Here is a 20,448-nt window from a genome sequence, read left to right as displayed (position 1 = left end):
CTAATCGGGCTGGTGGCAGGTAGTGCACTGATCCTTCCTGGGCTGCGGCGGTCGCGAACTCGAGCGGGTGGTTTGCAACGGGGCCGAGCAGCGTTGTCGGGAAGAAGAGAGAGAGAGAGGGTGGAGCACACAGGGCGCGGCCGGTGCTACGAAGCCGGGCTGCGTATAGACCCACGAAGAGGGAGGCAAGAGTCCCACAGGGTTGTTCCACGACGGGAAAATAATAAAAAAAGAAATATTAAATGCGCAAGAAACCACGAGGAGCTGCAGGTTGCAACGGGAACTGCGGAAAGCAGCGCTAACAACAGCGGGGAAGAAGGCAAAGCGCGGGAGGCGCCATTTTGTTAAATCGGGGAAGAAGGCAAAGCGCGGGAGGTGCCATTTTAGATTTGCAAGATGCCGAAGACTGGCTGGATCACTGCTTTTGCTAATACAATAGAGGACTGGACCACGTATGTGGAAAGAGTCGAGGTATATTTCGAGGCAAACGAAATAGCTGAGGAGAAAAAGGCATCGATATTGCTAAATGTAATGGGCGCTAGAACGTACGGCCTATTGCGGGACTTGATTACTTCAGCCAAACCGAAGGCGAAGAGTTTTAACGAAATTGTTGCTGTCCTACAGGAACACCTAAACCCTGCACCGCTGTTGATAGCAGAAAGATTTAAATTCCACAGGAGAACTCAGCATAAAGATGAGAGCAATGCTGAGTACCTGACGGAACTGCGCAAGCTATCAAAGCACTGCCAGTTCAGAGCAGGACTGGCAGATACCCTACGGGACAAATTTGTCTGTGGACTCCTGAGTGAAGGAACACAGAAGAAGTTACTCTCAGAGAAAGAGCTGACGCTAGATAAGGCTTTCAGCGTGGCAGTATCGTATGAAGCAGCAGCCAGGGGAGCTGCAGAAATTCAACAAAAACCACAGGAATACGGCACACACGAAATGACACGGGGATTTGCAAAATGTTATCGCTGCGGCAGAACTAACCATGACCAGAAGGACTGCTGGTCCAAAGACAAAATATGCAGGCAATGCGGGAAGATGGGACACATTGCACGAGTTTGCAGGTCTGGGAAGAAGACCAGCGACAACAAAAAGGCTACTAAGGAACCGTACAAGAAAGTACAAAAGATGACGGACAGTAGTTCCAAAGACCAGATGAGCGATAGTGAATCCGGGAACAGGAGACTAAGCTGTCTCAAACTTCACAATGTAATCGCAAAAGAGGATCACTGAACCATTTGGGTCACCCTCACGATAGCAGGGTCCCAAGTTAAAATGGAATTGGATACAGGATCAGCGCTAACCGTCATGAATCGACGAGACTACGAGCGGCTATTTTCACACATACCCTTGAGTGAGACATCCATCGTCTTGACGACGTATACGGGGCAAAAAGTATACCCCAGAGGAAAAATAAGGGTGCCTGTCGAATACAATGGCAAGAAAATACGGAAATTGTATCTCTACATACTGCCAAATGGTGGACCACCGTTATTGGGACGGGAATGGATCAGGAAGATAAACTTAGATTGGCACTCCATTCATGCAATGACGGTGGACGGTAAAAAAGATGAAGACGTCACTCCTGGACGATTGTCAACAATCTTAGCTAACGCCAAAGAGGTATTTCAACAAGAACTGGGCACGCTTAAAGGCGTAACCGCCTCGATAAAAATAGAAGAGAATGCAGTTCCCAAGTTTTTCAAAGCAAGACCGGTACCATATGCAATTCGCCCAGCCGTCGAGGCAGAGCTGGAGAATCTGGAGAAGGCAGGCGTGTTGTCTAAGGTCGACTGGAGCGAGTGGGCGACACCCATCATTCCTGTCATGAAGAAAACGTTAAGTAATAAGTCCGGGGAGCCAAGGAAGATTTGCATCTGTGGGAATTTCAAGGTGACGGTGAACCCAGTCCTTCACACAGTACAATATCCTCTTCCAAGGATAGAAGACATCTTCGCCTCACTGTCTGGAGGGAAGCGTTTTACAAAAATTGACCTAGCACAAGCATATTTGCAGATGAAGGTTGAAGAGTCCTCTAGGAAGTACCTCACGATAAACACTCACAAAGGTCTTTACCAGTATCATCGATTGGTATTCGGAGTAGCATCGGCTCCGGCGATATGGCAAAGAGCGATGGAACAAGTCCTGCAAGGGATTCCGGGGACTCAGTGTTACTTGGACGACATCCTTGTGACAGGTGAAGATGACAGGGAACACCTTAACAACCTAGAACAGGTGCTCACTAGACTACGGGAACATGGGCTGCGAGCCAACCGCCCCAAGTGCGAGTTTTTTAAGAAACAGATATCGTATTGTGGCCACGTGATTGATGAAGAGGGGTTACATAAGTCCCCTGACAAAATTGAAGCGGTTGTTAAGGCCCCAGCGCCTGAAAATGTGTCGCAACTGAGGTCATTCCTCGGATTGGTGAATTACTACCATAAGTTTTTGCCGAATTTGTCGACAATTCTGCACCCACTGAACGCCCTGCTACGAACGGGAGTAGCATGGGAATGGAGCAATGATTGTAAGCGGGCTTTCCAGAAGAGTAAGGACTTAATCACTTCAAGGGAAGTATTGGCTCACTACAACCCAGCACTGCCGATCAGACTGGCGTGTGATGCGTCTCCCTATGGCATTGGGGCGGTACTGTCACATAAATTCCTTGATGGTTTAGAGAGGCCGATAGCTTTTGCGTCATGCTCGTTAACTTCTGCCGAGCGTAACTACGCCCAGATTGACAGAGAGGCCCTCAGCCTAGTGTGGGGGGTCAAGAAGTTCAATCACTACCTGCACGGTCAAAAATTTACTCTACTAACCGATCATCAACCTCTTGTCTCCATTTTCAACCCTCAGAAGGGTGTACCGATAATGACAGCACAACGGCTGCAGAGATGGTCCCTTTTCCTAGGGGCACACCAATATGACATCGAGTACAAAGGAACTAAACAGCATGGAAATGCTGATGGATTGTCACGCCTACCGTTGCCGACGGTGGAAGAAGAAGACCTTGCAGTGGATCCAATGGAGTTATTCCACTCGACCATAGTCAAATGTCTCCCTGTGACGAATGCAAACATAGAAAAGGAAACACGTAATGACCCGACACTATCACGGGTCTATGATTTAATGGTGAAGGGATGGCCAGCACATGGCGAACCACTGCTGCCAGCATTCTCGCCGAGAAGAGAACAGCTGTCAGTGTGCAGAGGAACCTTGATGTGTGGATCCAGAGTAGTAATTCCACCTAAGTTGACGGATAGAGTGCTCAATGAGCTTCATGAGGGTCATCTGGGTGGGGTAAAAATGAAGAACTTAGCCAGAGCGTTTGTGTGGTGGCCGGGAATCGATAGAGAAATCGAAGAGGTGACCAAGAGCTGTGCAGGATGCCAGAAGGTCCAAAACGCCCCACCACAAGCTCCTCTGCATCCATGGGAGTGGCCCTCATCTCCATGGCAAAGGGTGCACATTGATTTTGCTGGTCCCTTCATGGACTCGATGTTTTTAATTGCGGTGGATGCACATTCAAAGTGGCCAGAGGTAATAAAAATGTCCTCAACCACCACGGAAAAAACTATCACAGTTTTACGAACCATATTCGCCAGGAATGGGCTGCCTGAACAGATTTGCTCTGACAATGGACCACAGTTTGTGTCTGAAGAGTTCCGGAGGTTCTTAAAGAACAATGGTGTTAAGCATTACACATCTGCCCCATATCATCCAGCCACTAATGGATTGGCCGAGAGGTTTGTCCAAACATTCAAGAAGGCTATCAAGGCAATGTGTAATGAAGATATACCCCTACAACACAAGGTGGACAACTTCTTGTTTGCCTACCGGAATGCGACACATGCGGTTACCAACCAAACTCCAGCCATGATGTTCTTCAATCGAAGACTACGATGCCGCTTGGATTTGGTTAAGCCAAACATCCGAAGAGATGTGGAGAACAGGCAGTTTCAGAATATGAATGAAAGGCCGACCAGGAGTTTTAAGATAGGTCAACCAGTTTTGGCCCAGGACTACCGCACTGAGAAATGGCAGCCAGGAACAATTTGTACACGGCAAGGACCTCTCATGTATACCGTGGACGTTGGAGAGAGCATTGTAAGATGCCATGCTGACCAGATTCTAGAGTCACTGGAAAACGTCAACTCCACACCACGATCTGATACACCTGGTAATGAAATCGACGTACCAATTGCAGCTACCGCAGAACCGGTAATATTGGAAGCAGATGAACCAAACAACGACATTGATCCCGACTCAACATTGCCAGAAGAACCTGATACCCCAAAGAGGCATTATCCAGACAGAATCAGGAAGCCTCCTCAAAGACTGAACTTATAATTGCTTAAACTTAACCAATGTATCTAGCAACCGTAATGGTGATTGTAATTAGTTATCATTTAGTTGTTAAATGAATGTTATGTACTGTTTATCTAAAAGGGGAGGAATTGTTGTGTATGTACCTTTAAGAGAATAACTGGTCTCAGACTGCAGTACCGGCAGTGACCACCCCTGTATAAAAGGCGCTAGTGAGCCTTTGTTGTTTCAGTTTCACTATTGACTTCCAGCAGTAAAGACTTGTTTTGTTCAACTCCTGCTGTCCGTGTCTCAATCATTCACGGACGTAATAGAAACTTCTTTACTCAGAGAGTGGTGAGAATGTGGAACTCGCTACCACATGGAGTGGTTGAGGTGAATAGCACAGATGCATTTAAGGGGAAGCTAGTTAAGTACATGAGGGAGGAAGGAATAGAAGATTATTTTGATAGGGTGAGATGAAGTACGGTGGGAGGAGGCATAAATGCCGGCATAGACATGTTGGGCCAAATGGCCTGTTTCTGTGCTGTAAATTCTATGTATTAAATGAGCACTGATTCTAATCGGTAATGATCGAACAGGACACTGGAGCAACCCACTGCCTGGGTTGGTCAGGTAGTGGGTTGCTCCATTGTCCTATACAATCGCACCTGCCTCAGCTTATCTGCTGCTGAAAACCTCATCCATGCCTTTGTTACCTATAGACTCAACTATTCCAATGCTCTCCTGGCTAGCCTCCTGTAAAGTCTGTGGGTTGTGCAGTTAATAAATACACAGACTTCAGAAGTAACAAACAAAACAGGTCTTTACTATTCGAAGGTCCGGGCGAATCTGCCCAATAACTCCTGGCACAACACTTATATACTGGTGTGGTCACTATCGGTATTACAGTATACAGAAGCCAAACAAATAGTGCCACACCTAAAGTAGTTCCCTTAAAGGTGAACGGTTACATTCAATAGTTCCCTTAAAGATAGACGGGTACATACACTACAATCCTCCCTTTTTAGCTTATTACTTACAGAGTCCCCGTTAAACATACATATCTTCAACTTCCTATAAAACAAATTACAGATATAATCTCGGTGGAGTCAATGTCATATAAAACAATTTACAAATATAATCTCGGTGGAAACAGTTCACAGGTTCAGTCTCTGCGGAAACAGTTCATAGATTCAGTCTCTGATCTTGACTCGTTCCGAACAACATTTCTTTGGTGTAGCCGGATTACCTGGCTAGCGTGACTCCTCCATAGCCTTTTTCTTGACGTAACAGCTTGAACCTTCGTCCTGTTGAACCAGCAGTGCGGACTTTTACAACCAACTGGCTGTCTTGATGTTTTCCAGTTTTTCAACTAATTTAGCTCCTTTCGTAATGTCCCGCCTGGAATGGTAGAAGTGCTAATATTTTAGACAGTTATTATCTTCTGCTTCTTCTTTTTCTTTTCTGCCTTTTTGAAACTCTCGGAGCTCCTTTCTCGGCTGCCAGCTGTAGCGCCACCAACTCTCTATGTTCCTTAGACCTTAAGTGCTTCCTCCGGATTTCAGCACTTTGAGAGTTCTCATCACAAGCTGGGCAGACCACATCCTTGTAATATTCAGTGTCACTCAACAGGTCATGGTAATATTCGGGTTCGTCCTGAGTTAGGCCAGCGAGAGAGACTTCTTCTTCCTCCTCACCCGTCTGGACGTTAGCTGACGGTGGTTCCTTCCCTAAACATCTTTCTTGAAAAGCCTTCTTCATGCATTCATATTCATCCCGCTCTTCCTGGGTTATCTGCCATTCCTTCACGACGGACCTCATTTGTGAGTTCAATACCTTCCTTTCCATCGGTAATTGCGTTATCAGGCTATTTAACCCTTCTACTGAAGTAACGGTTTCCACATTCTTCTGTTCACCTTGACGTGATTCAACGTACTTTTGGCATCCTTGTAAAATTTGTGTTGCCACCTCAGCTATCTCCGTGACTTTTGAGAGCTCCGAACTTGTTCCCCCTGAAGATTGAAGCTCGTGTTCAGATTGTTCCCCTTGCAGAGTCTTGTCCTTCAGCATATGAAGGAGTTGGCTGACCGTTAACTCTTCCCTGGGAACACGGTGGATCAGAGTCTTCTCCATTTCCTCCACCTCTTTCTCCAATACTTCCACCTTACGTTCCTCTTGAACTTTGGCTTTCAGCGCTCGGAAAAGTTGCGCCCTGATGCTCTCTAGTTCATGTTCAGGGACCATTCTTACAGTGTCCTGTTCTTCCACTGAAAGGATTTCCAGTTGAATCTGTTCTTCAAGTTGTTGAACCTCGGTCATTGCCGCCTCATATTTGTCTTGGGTGTCCTTCAATGTTTTTATAAGTTCTTGGACATCCTGTCTTTCATGCTCTGCCATGATTTTCACCTCTAATTTCTCATCTATGGATGGATCTCCTACCGATGAGTCTGTCTTGGCCTTGAGCTCATCAAGAATTTCCTGCAGCCTTTGGACTTCTTGCTCATGTTCAACCTTTAGTTGTTCATATGCTTCTACTGAAACTAGCTTTTCGGAGGCTGCCGAGTTAACCCCCTCCAGAATTGTAGCCTGGGCCTGTTCATACTGTTCTTTCAACTTCTCACACTCTGCTTGTAAGGAGTCGTAGAGAAGAACTGGAATAAAATCCTGGCTCCCTGAAGATTCCTCTTCCTTTGGTTCATTCTGTAAATATTCTAGTTCCTGAACAGCATCAGGGGAATGTGATTGGTATTTGACCACGATGGCTCTATGGTCGCTCTCTGCATGAGCTAGCTGTCTCTGTAGTCTTTCCAGGTTCTCCCATTCGGTGTCCCAGAACCTTTCCATATTTTTCATCTCTTGTACGAGACGGTCACTCAACTGTTCTAATTGTTGTCATGCTTTGACATAAGTTTGCGTCCGAGCTCGGTGTTCTTCCGTCATGGATGAATCCTTTGCTTGAACAGGCTCAGAATTCTCTGTCAACCTGGAGTTCTGCTCTGCAGCTTTATTCTTCTTGGTACCATAAGTCCTTCTGCATGTCTTCATTTTCTTTCCCATCGTCGGCAAGTCCCTTTTAGCCTTGTCTTCCATATTCGACTTGGTCTTATCATCATCCATTTCAGAATCTGAGCTAATAGCTTGCACCGAGTCCTCCCTCATTATGGCTTTTAGGTAATGCCATTCCATGTCTATTTTCTTAATCCACTCCCGTCCTAGAAGTGGTGGTCCTCCCTCAGGTAATACGTACAAGTTCATTCTTGGGTGTTCTTTACCCCTATCTCTCACCTTGACTCTTATTTTCCCCACGGGGTATACGTTATGCCCCGTGTATGCCTGTAATACGAACTTGGTATTTCTTAAAGGTATGTGAGAGAATAGCCGGTGGTAGTCCCTTCGGTTGATGACTGATAGAGCTGATCCAGTGTCCAGCTCCATTCTTACTTGGACTCCAGCTATTTTTAGTATGACCCAGATGGCCTGTAGATCCGTTTCTTTACCCACATTGTGGATTCTCAGCCTACCCAGCTCCTGGTTGTTTGGGTCTGAGTCTGAATTCTGTTCGTCTGAACTCTTCTCAGCCACCTTGTGTACCTTGTTGTACTTTTCTTGTGGTGGCTTCCTTTGATTATTGGTCTTTTTCCCGGACCGGCATACCTTCGCGATGTGACCCAGTTTGCCACATTTCCTAGACTCTTGGTTCTTAAACCAGCATTGATTCTGGTTATGCGTGGTCTTCCCACAACGGTAGCATTTTGTTGTGCTTGAAGTAATTTGGTCCACCCCAAGTGCTGCCGCCTTTAGTTGCATTTCCGCCGTTCCTTTCGTTGCGGCTTCGTGCGATGCAGCTATAAGGACAGCCCTGTCCAGTGTGAGGTCGTTCTCTTCCAGTAGTCGCTTCTGCGTCCCTTCTTTGGACAATCCGCATACGAACTTGTCCCGCAGCGCTTCTGTCAGATTCCCTCCGAACTGGCAGTATTTCGCTAGCCTACGCAGTTCGACCAAGTATTCCGCATTGCTTTCGTCTTTCTTCTGCGTTCTTGCGTAGAATTTGAATCGTTCAGCCAGCATCAGCGGTGTGGGGTTCAAATGGTCCTTCAGCACAGCCACAATCTCTTCGAAGGTCTGATCCGCTGGTTTATTTGGTGCTATTAGATGCTTCAAGAGCCCGTATGTTTTTGCCCCCATCGAGTTTAGCAATGTTATCGCCTTGTCGTCTTCCTCTATTTTGTTGGCTTCGCAATAGATCTCTATGCATTCCACGTACGTGGCCCAGTCTTCTATTTCCGAATTAAAGTCGTTAATATTCCCTCGCTTAGGCATTTTTCTTCCCTTGGGAGCAGCACCAGTATTTCTTTAAGTATTCTTATTTATTTGTTTGTTTCTAAGATGGCGGTTTTCCCGCGAAATCGGCGGTTTCCCGCTCTTTCCTTCTCTCCCCGCCCACTTCAATGGCGGTATGTCAATCAAGATGGCGGTTTTCCCGCGAAAATGGCGGTTTCCCGCTCTTCCTTTCTCGCCCCGCCCACTTCAATGGCGGTTCCCCGTTTCTGGCGTCTTCTCCGCCTAATGGCGGCTTCCCGCGTTTCTTCCCGGTGGAAGGGGTACGCTTCCCCCACAGCGGACAGGTTCAGCCGCTGGCTGGCTTCCGCACAGCTCCCCTTACTCGGCTATGTCTTTTCCTCCCGCCCGCACGGCCCAACCGGCGCTGGGTACACCCCGTTAACGGAGGACAGTTCAGCCGCTGGACTGGCTCTCGCACAGTCTCTCTCTCCGTACCCGGCTCTGTCGCTCTCTCACCCGCACGTTCGGTGCTACCGGCCCTGGGTACCCCGTTGGTGGAGAACAGTTCAGCCGCTGGACTGGCTCTCGCGCAGTCTCTCACCCCGTTTTCGGCTGTGTCTCTCACCCACTCCCGCACGTTCGGTTTTGCCGGCTCTGAGTACCCCGTTGGTGGAGAACAGCTCAGCCGCTGGACTGGCTCCTCGCAGTCTCTCTCTCCGCACCCGGCTCTCACCCGCACGGTTCCCGTTCACCTCCCCAGCCCTCTCGCAGACCGGTGTTTCCCTCCCCGGCTGCGGCTGGGTTTCTCTTCCCGCGCCTACTCGCAGGCTCAGCGCTTCGTGGCTGCGGTCGCTGCCCGGATTTTTCCCGCCGATCGCGGTCCGGTTGTCACCCGACGCCGTTGGACCCGACTTTTGGCCGGCACAGCTCCCCCTCGACCGAGGTCGAGTGCTCTGCCCTTATCCTCCGGATACTTCTACACCTTCCCCTACTCACAGTCTCTTCGGCCGCCTTGTTCCCTGCTGATCGGCTCACTCCGCACCGTGGTAGAAGGGTAGTCAGTGCCTGTTGCTAATGGAAGCTTTTGTTGCTAAAGTCTTCCACCTTTCTCCTGCTGCAGCCTCGTGTTTTCTTCCAGCAGCACGACGAGGGCGGTTGCCTCTCTTCGACGCTCTTCTTGCTTTGGTAATCTTGCCGCAGGGTACGATCGGACTCGTCGCCACTGTAAAGTCTGTGGGTTGTGCAGTTAATAAATACACAGACTTCAGAAGTAACAAACAAAACAGGTCTTTACTATTCGAAGGTCCGGGCGAATCTGCCCAATAACTCCTGGCACAACACTTATATACTGGTGTGGTCACTATCGGTATTACAGTATACAGAAGCCAAACAAATAGTGCCACACCTAAAGTAGTTCCCTTAAAGGTGAACGGTTACATTCAATAGTTCCCTTAAAGATAGACGGGTACATACACTACACCTCCTACCTTGCATTCTCCGTCAACTTGAGGTAATGCAAAACTCTGCTACCCGTATCCTAACTCGCACTAAGTCCTGTTCACCCATCACCCCTTGTGCTCACTGACCTACATTGGCTCCCGATTCAGAAATGCCTCGATTTTAAAAATCTCATCCTTGTTTTCAAGTCAGTCCATGGGCTCACCCCTCCCTATGTAACCTCCTCCAACCCTACAACCCTCCGTGATTTCTGTGCTCCTCCAATTCTGGCCTTTCGCGCATCCCCAATTTTAATTGCTCCACCTTTGGCGGCTGTGCCTTCAGCTACCTAGGCCCTAATCTCTGAAATTCTCTCCCTAAACCTCTCCGCTTCTCTATCACTCTCTCCTCCTTTAAGACACTCCTTAAAACCTACCTCTTTGACCAAGCTTTTTGTCACCTGTCCTAATATCTCCTTATGTGGCTCTGTGTCAAATTGTGTTTGATAAACGCTCCTGTGAAGTGCCTTGGAACATTTTACTACATTAAAGGCACTATATACATTCAAGTCACTGCTTTTGTTGTTGTTGTTGTCAGGACAGTCCTGTCCAACTGGCTGGACTCTATCATGCTTCTTTCTTGTGGTGCTTTTTGTTTGAAGTCTGTCTCTCTGGTGCTTTTTTTTTTACAGTCTGCTTTTTGTTTGAATCATTCCTTTCTAGTGCTTTATTGGAACCATCCCGTTCCCTCTCTATTTTAACGCCCTGCTTTCTTATCTGATTCAGAGACCCTTTTGGCTCCCTCATCTTCCCCCTGCTGCAGCATGAAAGAAAAACTATTGAAGCAGCAAAAGGAGAAAAGTGCAGAGAAAGAGAACAGTGAGGGAGAAATGGATAAAAGTGAATTAGGAGACTGAGAAACAAGTGATGATAGAGAGACAGAACAAAGTGAGTAGGAACAGAGACCACAGGAAGGCGCTAAAGACCAAAGTTTCCCTACATTACAACATGGACTACACTTCATTGGCTGTGAATTGCTTTAGGACATTCTAGAATCAGAGAATCATAGAAGGTTACAGCACGGAAGGAGGCCATTTCGGCCCATCGCGTCCGTGCCGGCCAACAAAGAGCTATCCAGCCTAATCCCACTTCCCAGCTCTTGGTCCGTAGCCTTGCAGGTTACAGCATCCCAAGTGCACATCCAAGTACTTTTTAAATGTGGTTAGGGTTCCTGCCTCTACCACCCTTTCAGGCAGTGAGTTCCAGACCCCCACAACCCTCTGGGTGAAGAAATTTCCCCTCAAATCTCCTCTAAACCTTCCACCAATTACTTTAAATAAGGGAAATAGGTCCTTTCTATCCACTTTATCTAGGCCCCTCATAATTTTATACACCTCAATAAGGTCTCCCCTCAGCCTCCTCTGTTCCAAGGAAAACAAACCCAGCCTATCCAGTCTTTCCTCATAGCTAAGATTCTCTACTCCTGGCAACATCCTTGTAAATCTCCTCTGTACCCTCTCTACTGCAATGTGGTGACCAGAACTGCACGCAGTACTCTAGCTGAGGCCTAACTAGTGTTTTATACAGTTGAAGCATAACCCCCCATCTCTTGCATTCTATGCCATGGCTAATAAAGGCAAGCATTCCGTATGCCTTCTTAACCACCTTATCTACTTGGCCTGCTACCTTCAGGGATCTGTGGACATGCACTCCAAGGTCCCTTTGTTCCTCTACACTACTCAGTGTCCTACCATTTAATGTGTATTCCCTTTCCTTATTAGCCCTCCCCAAATGCATTACCTCACACTTCTCCGGATTGAATTCCATTTGCCACTGTTCTGCCCAGCTGACCAATTTATTGATATCTTCCTGCAGTCTAAAGCTTCCTTCTTCAGTATCAACCACACAGCTGATTTTAGTATCATCTGCAAACTTCTTAATCATACCCCCTATATTCATAGAAACATAGAAGATAGGAGCAGGAGTAGGCCATTTGGCCCTTCGAGCCTGCTCCACCATTCAACGAGATCATGGCTGATCATCCAAACCCTAGCACCCAGCCTCTACACCGACAGCCATCCCACCCAAGCCCTATCCCCGTAACCCCACGTATTTAATCCCCCTAACACTAAGGGCCAATTTTTATCATGGCCAATCAACCTAACCCACACATCTTTGGACTGTGGGAGGAAACCGGAGCACCCGGAGGAAACCCACACAAACACGGGGAGAATGTGCAAACTCCACACAGACAGTCACCCGAGGCCGGATTTGAACCCGGGTCCCTGGCGCTGTGAGGCAACAGTGCTAACCACTATGCCACCATGCCGCCCAAGTCTATTCAAGTCTAGATCATTGATATATACCACAAAAAGCAAGGGACCTAGTACTGAGCCCTGCGGAACTCCACTGGAAACAGCCTTCCAGTACACAAAAACACCCATCAACCATTAGCCTCTGCTTTCTACCTCCGAGCCAGTTTTAAATCCAACTTAACACTTTGCCCTGGATCCCATGGGCTTTTAACTTCGTAACCAGTCTGCCATGTGGAACCTTATCAAAAGCCTTGCTAAAGCCAATATACACTGCATCAAATGTACTACCCTCATCTACCCTCCTTGTTAACTCCTCAAAAAATTCAATCAAGTTTGTCAGACACGACCTTCCCTTAACAAATCTGTGCTGACTATCCTTGATTAATCTGTGTCTTTCTAAATGAAGATTTATTTTGTCCTTCAGAATTCTTTCCAATAATTTTCCCACCACCAAGGTTAGGCTGACTGGCCTGTAATTACTCAGTCTATCCTTTTCTCCCTTTTTAAACAAGGGTACCACATTAGCAGTCCTTCAGTCCTCTGGCATCACACCTGAAGCCAGGGAGGATTGGAAAATGATGGTCAGGGCCTCTGCTATATCCTCTATTGCTTCGCTTAACAGCCTGGGATACATTTCATCCGGGCCTGGGGATTTATCTACTTTTAAAGCTGCTAAACCCCGTAATACTTCCTCTCTCACTATGTTTATTTCATCTAATATTTCACACTCCTCCTCCCTGATAGCAATGTCTGCTTTGCCCCTCTCCTTTGTGAAAACAGGCGCAAAGTATTCATTAAGAACCCTGCTGACGTCTCCCGCCTCTACACACAAATTACCCGCATGCTCTCTAATAGACCCTACCCTTTCTTTAGTTATCCTCTTACTCTTAATATATTTATAAAACATCTTTGGGTTTTCCTTGATTTTACTTGCCAAGAATTTTTCATGCTCTCTCTTTGCTTTCCTAATATCCTTTTTAATTGCACCCATGCACTTTCTGTACTCCTCTAAAGATTCTGCAGTATTTAGCCCTCGGTACCTGTCATATGCCTCCCTTTTTTTCTTTATCCAACCCTGTATGTCTCTAGACATCCAGGGGGTTCTAGGTTTGTTAGTCACACCTTTTTTCTTTAAGGGCACATATTTGGTCTGAACCCTCCGGATCTCCTCCTTGAATGCCTCCCACTGCTCTGACACTGATTTACCTTCAAGTAGCTGTTTCCAGTCCACTATGGCTAAATCCCATCTGAGCTTAGCAAAATTTGCTTTTCTCCAATTTAGAATTTTTATTCCTGGTCTATCCTTGTCCTTTTCCATAACTACCTTAAATCTAATTGCATTATGGTCACTAGCACCAAAATGCTCCCCCACTGATACGCCTTCTACCTGCCCAGCTTCATTCCCTAAAGCTAAGTCCGGAACCGCCCCTCCCTTGTTGGGCTTGTTACATACTGAGGTCATGAAAGGCACTATGTAACTGCAAGTTCTTTCTTAAAGTGAATTAAGAGACAGAGACCAAAGCGAGGGAGGTGAGAAACAAAAATAGAGAAGAGAGAGATAAAAATGAGGTACGCAGTAAGAAACAAAAGTTGAGGGCAAAGAGAAACATCGAAGGGAAGAAGGAGAGCAAATAGACAGAAGTGAAGGAGAAGAGAGAAACAGAAATGAATGAAGAAAGTGAGAAATAAAAGTGACAAAGGAAAATAAGAGAGAACAGAAATGAAGGTGGAGAGCAATAAACAAGATAGACAAAGAAAAATGGAGAGTATCAACAAAAAGGTGAGGAAGCAGAGAGAGACTTTTTTTGCTGTGATACCACGACATATCAGCACTACAGTGTTGTAGCACTTTCTCCGACTCATGCTACTTTTAAGTGTGGCTTCCCTGCTGGGAGTGGAGGATCAGTGAATTTATTCTATATCATACAATATAATTTATCATAACTGTATTAGAGACCCTGAAGACTTGATTATAACATGCCTTGCATCACATTTAATTTTCTACAGTATGCATTTCTTGTTATTTTTTACATAGAGTTCCAAACAGGCCTTCCCTTTATATATGACATGATACTTTATGGTTTCAACATTTTAATTTTTATTACTGTCAGAAGTATTGGTTTGGCAAGGGATAACATTCAGAGAAATCCCTACCGTGAACACTGCCAAGCAGGAAATAAGTCCAATTTGTTATGAGGTACTTTCCTTTGCAGGAACAGAAGACAAATAGATATTAATCTCTGTAACCGGAACTGCTGTACTCACATATTTCCTTCGGGTACACAAACTTACCCAGTAATTGAACATAACAGGAACAGTAGAAAGAGCCTGCACAGTTACACCTGTAAAATAAAATGATTTTACTTATAAAAATGTTTCTTTATTTCTATTTCAATTCAATTTTATGTTTCTACATGTAATCCATTATTATTTTGATTATGAAGCCACCACAAGTGGCAACTATTCCATTGTTACAGGTCTATCTAATTCAGCTGAATTCAACTATCCTGCAAAACAATTTAAATAATAAATGCATTATTGACACATCTCACAACAATCCAACAGTGCTGCAAATGTACAGAGCCAACGTCTCCATCAAAATTTATTTGGCAAACTTTTGTTTTAGCTTCAAGAGGAAGAACATGAAGGATGATGGGACACTTTTATTATGATATAACATCGTGTGCCAGTGATTCGATGATGCATTTTGATTTGTCATTCTTATTCCATCAGATTTGTAAAAGGGTTTACCAAATATTTTTCTTGAAGATGAGACACCTGTCAAACAATTGCTGGATGATCTTGCCTACTATTATAGGATAAGGATTCTCTTGTTCTTTTACTGTGCTTGGGAACTGAAATCAAAAATAGCCTTAGTATCAGGCTAAGTGTGCAGAGCAGACAATGGTACATTGGGAATAAAGATCAATACTTTGCAGGATATTTTTTAATACGTAACAGTCAACCCACTAATAAAGTAGGAATTGTTTGTGGGGGGATATTATGGGTTGGTCCCCATCAGAGACCACTCAGAAAATATTACTTTGTAAGAGTGAAATGTATTAAAAAAAGTACAATTTATTGGTGTTATATAAGATCTAGGTATAAATGACAAGGTAAATAATTGGAAAATTATATATCTTTCTTTATAAATTAAATAAGAACATGAGAAAGATGCCTGGAATGAGAAATGATCATTCAGTCCATCAAGTCTGCTCCTTTCACAGACTGTATTCAATCTACCCTACCATGGACTCTACCCCTTCCATGTCTGATGCTCTGTGAAGATTTTACCTCAAAATACTTTTATCTACCTTTTCAAGTCAAATTTGATTCAATAAATAAAGACAATATTTTATGTTTACTCTAGTGTTCATGCAGAATTATCTCTAGCAGGTTAGATTACGTTGAAAGCTTTTTATATTGGCCCTAAATTTCCATGGGCCTTCCGGTGCTGTCCTGTCATAATTCCTGTGGTGGAAGGGCCAGGAGTAAGGCTGGGACCAGATATTCCAGGCCTTGGTCTTCTTCGCCAGTTTCTGTGGGAGCTTAGTTTTGGGCAGAACCTTAGTTAGTGCCCAAACAGGGTCACCTGCATCAGAGGAGGTATGGCTGGGAGGAAGGGAGTATCCAGGCTGGGCTGTGTCTTGGCAGAAGAGTGGTGACTGTTACAGTGGGCGAATGAAGAAATACTTCAGCTGTTGGAGGGACACAAGTGGGCCTACCTGGGAATCTAGTCCGAGGTCATGGGCTTGACCCCTGAAGAAAAGGTGAGAGTATTTTTGTATTTCACAGCCCCTTCTAATGGGGTTTTGCAGAAGTCACTATTTGGGGAGCTCGGTGCCTGTCAGGAGTGGCCAGACTCCACCGCAAGTACTGACCTTCCCGGTCAGGTGGACACCTAAGATTCATGGTATGGATATTCATATTCCACAGAATACTTTGATAGTAGGGGGTTAGTACAGACAAGATTGGCCCAGGTTTGCTCCTAGAAATGTTTTGTTAATTAGCTGATCTAGCCTGAGGCAGTTTTATGGATGCCTGTTGGCAATATTTAAATAAGGTGACCTCCCTCTGACCCTGCGTAGCCTGATTGTGTCAGGAGCAGAGGTCACTGGTTGGTGTATGCTGGCACATATAACTAGAAAGTCAGCCCCAAGGACTTTCATAAGAATATAAGAACATAAGAACTAGGAACAGGAGTAGGCCTTACGGTCCTTCGAGCCTGCTCCGCAATTCAGTAAGATCATGGCTGATCTTCGACCTCAACTCCACTTTCCCTCCATCCCCATATTCCTTGATTCCCCTCGAGTCCAGAAATCTATCTATCTCAGCCTTGAATATACTCAACAACTGAGCATCCACAGCCCTTTCAGGTAGAGAATGCTGAAGATTCACAACCCTCTGAGTGAAGAAATTCCTCCTCATCTAAGTCTTAAATGGCCGACCCCTTATCCTGAGACTATGCCCCCTAGTTCTAGACACTCCTGCCAGAGGAAACAACCTCTCAGCATCTACCCTGTCAATCCCCCTCAGAATCTTATATATTTCAATGAGATCACCTCTCATTCTTCTAAACTCCAGAGAGTACAGGCCCATTCTACACAATCTCTCATCATAGGACAGCCCTCTCATCCCAGGGATCAATCTAGTGAGCCTTCGTTGCACCGCCTCTAAGGCATATATGTCCTTTCTCAGATAAGGAGACCAAAACTGGGCACAGTACTCCAGGTGTGGTCTCACCAAAGTCCTGTACAATTGTAGTAAGACTTCCTTACTCTTGTACTCCAACCCCCTTGCAATAAAGGCCAACATGCCATTTGCCTTCTTAATTGCTTGCTGTACCTGCATGCTAACTTCCTGTGTTTTCTGTACGAGGAAACCTAAATCTCTCTGAACACCAACATTTAATAGTTTCTCACCATTTAAAAAATATTCTGTTTTTCTATTCTTCCTACCAAAGTGAATAACCTCACATTTCCCCACATTATTCTTCATCTGCCACCTTATTGCCCACACACTTAACCTCTCTATATCCCTTTACAGGCTCATTGTGTCCTCCTCACAGCTTACTTTCCCACCTAACTTTGTATCATCAGCAAATTTGGCTATATTGCACTCGATTTCTTCATCTAAGTCATTAATATAGATTGTAAATAGCTGAGTTCCAAGTACTGATCCTTGCGGCACCCCACTAGTTACAGCCTGCCAACTGGAAAATGACCCGTTTATCCCTACTCTCTATTTTCTGTCCATTAACCAATCCTCTACCTATGCTAATATACTACCCCTAACCCCATAAGCCCTTATCTTGCAAAGCAAACTTTTATGTGGCACCGTATCGAATGCCTTTTGGAAATCCAAATATACTACATCCATTGGTTCCCCTTTATCTACCCGTCTAGTTACATCCTCAAAAAACTATAATAAATTTGTTAAATATGATTTCCCTTTCATAAAGCCATGCTGAATCTGCTTAATCATATTATGATTTTCTAAATGCCCTGTTACCACTTCCTTAATAATGGATTCCAGCATTTTCCCGACAACTGATGTCAGGCTAACTGGCTTGTGGTTCCCTGTTTTCTCTTTCCCTCCTTTCTTGAATAGCGGGGTTACATTTGCTACCTTCCAAACTGCTGGGAACATTCTAGAATCTATGGAATTTTAGAAGATCAAAACCAATGCATCCATTATCTCTGCAGCCACCTCTTTTAGAACCCTAGGATGTCGGCCATCAGATCCTGGGGATTTGCTGGCTTTTAGTCCCATTAGTTTCTCTAGTACTTTTTCTCTACTGATATTAATTACTTTAAGTTCCTCACTCTTATTAGCCCGTTGGTTCCCCATTATTTTTGGTATGCTTTTTGTGTCTTCTACTGTGAAGACAGATACAAAATATTTGTTTAAAGTCTCTGCCATTTCCTATTTCCCATTATAATTTCTCTTGTCTCAGCTTCTAAGGGACCAACGTTTACTTTCGCTACTCTCTTCCTTTTTATGTACTTGTAGAAGCTCTTACAACCTGTTTTTTTATTTCTTGCTAGTTTACTCCCATATTCTATTTTGTCCCTTTTTATCAATGTTTTGGTCACCCTTTGCTGGTTGCTAAAGCTCTCCCAATCCCTAGGCTTACTACTATTCTTGGCAACATTATAAAGCTCTTCTTTTAACCTAATACTAGTTTTAATGTAATACTACTTTTGGCCTCATTTTGGTTTAATTTTGTTCCCTTACCACTTGTTTCCCTAAGATGAAGACTTATGCAGCCCCTTGGTTCCTTGCCTAAGTGGCCATCATTCCCGTGTGATGCTATACATTAAGGGCTCGATTTTCATTGAGCCGTGGTGGTGGGCTTGGAGGCGTGCGGGGCGGGGGGGGGTTAATATCGCAAAAACTGGTGGGTGGGACCCCCCTCGCCTGGTTCCCGACTCCGAGCAATTTTAACTCAGTCGTGTCTGATGGTCCCGACTCCGTCCCGCATCCAACAGGCGGGACTGGTCATTAAGGCCCTTAACAACCACTAAATGACCTCTATAATCCTATTTTGAAAGGCCCTTGTGAATTTAACCCTTTTTGCACATGAAACATGCCTGGTGGGAAGCACGAATGTGAAACCTGGCAGGAGCACTATTAGATTGCTGACTATCAACTGCAGGTCAACCATTAAAGAGATTTGATCAGCCATGATTTGCAGGTGGCAGGACTTAGTGGTCTCAGGTCTGGGGCAACTTTTAGAAGGCTTAACCACACCTGTGGAAGTTTGGAGCCTCACACCCATCTCCAGTGTGACCTCCTGGGAAACCCCTCTCACCACCTTCACTTAGCGCTTCCTCAACAGAGACATATACCAGAAGCTTGGGAGCCATTTATTTACTTCCCATCTGGGCATTAGAGGAGTATGAGCACCAGCCGCAGCAGCAGCAGAACCAGGAACAACAGCAGCACCAGCAACATCAGCAGCAGGAGCGCCAGGCTGCTGCTCACCCACCTGAAGCTGCACAGGCCAGAAGGGGCCGGCGCCTGGAAGTAGCTGGAGAGCACCTTGCTGCACATCAGGGGAGCCATGGGGACCCAGATCTGCAATGGCAGTCCTATTCAGAAGGACTTCCATGAAGGTCTGGTTTCTCTGTTCAATAGATGCCCATCGCTCCTCAAGAGATGTCATTCTAATCTGAACAATGACCATGTTTTCCATACCCTGGCGACTAAGCTCCTCCATGGCCGTAGTCATCCTCTCCTCTACCGTAGTCATCCTCTCCTCTACCGTAGCCATCCTCTCCTCTACAGTAGCCATCCTTTCCACGGAGGTTGCCATCCTTTCCGTGGTGATGCGTTCATGCGCCAATGACTCCACAAAGGCTCTGCTCATGTTCGCTATGGACTCCTCCATTCGCACCACACTCGCAGCAACCCTAGAGACAAAACCTGCCAGAGACTCCTGCATCTGTGCCTGGAGTTCCATCACCTCTGATCTTATGGATGGACCCAGAGGCAGAGGGTCGACATGCTGCTGAGCCGAGCTGGCAGAGTCCTGCGCCCTCCGACTAGGACTCTCCACTGCTGTCCCTGTCTCCACAATCTGCTGATGCTCACTTGTGAGCTGTGATACACCAGACAAGGTGACAACACTACTCTATGTCCCAAAAGTCCCACCGAGGTGTGAGTGTCTGCGCTGGTGCTGGGTGCGCTGAATTCTGCTGACGCTGTGCCCTTAGAGGTTGCAGCTTCCTCTGAGGAGTCTGGCTGCTCAGCCTCTTCTTCCTGGCTAGGGGGGACGGATGCTTGTGATGGTCCTGTGGGGGAGTAAAGGAAAGAGTCCGAGATGTGATGCCAAGGCTACATGCACATAGCTTTTTGCAGATGCTCATAAGTCCATCTGTTACAGCTTCACAGTCATTATCAGCGACTCATGTAATGTCAAACAGAGAGATGGGAAACTTTTTTGTCAACAGCTTGCTGTGTTACACCCGTCTGTCCATCCCCCACGCGCGAATCATCCTGTATTCCCATTATTTCCAGGACGGCCTCCTCCCAGGGGGTCAGGTGGACTATTGAGGCTGTCCCGTCTCCTGTCCTGGCTTGCTCTCTTATGTTGTGAG

At 45.8% G+C, this 20,448-nt stretch overlaps 1 protein-coding gene across 1 annotated transcript in view; it reads right to left on the bottom strand.

The window, feature by feature from the left end:
- The window catches only part of acmsd (aminocarboxymuconate semialdehyde decarboxylase), a 79,271-nt gene that overhangs the window by 40,722 nt on the left and 18,101 nt on the right, over nt 1-20,448 (bottom strand). Inside the window, exon 4 of the mRNA XM_085986604.1 lies at nt 14,639-14,688. Within this exon, the coding sequence (XP_085842730.1) occupies nt 14,639-14,688 (50 nt within the window). The remainder of the gene's footprint in view (nt 1-14,638; nt 14,689-20,448) is intronic.

Source organism: Somniosus microcephalus, chromosome 4, assembly GCF_052327205.1.
Source record: "Somniosus microcephalus isolate GS21.2 chromosome 4, FLI_Smic_1.0, whole genome shotgun sequence".
Classification (NCBI taxonomy): domain Eukaryota; kingdom Metazoa; phylum Chordata; class Chondrichthyes; order Squaliformes; family Somniosidae; genus Somniosus; species Somniosus microcephalus.
The sequence above is the reverse complement of the archived record's forward strand: the minus strand, read 5'-3'. Positions and strand labels throughout refer to the sequence as shown.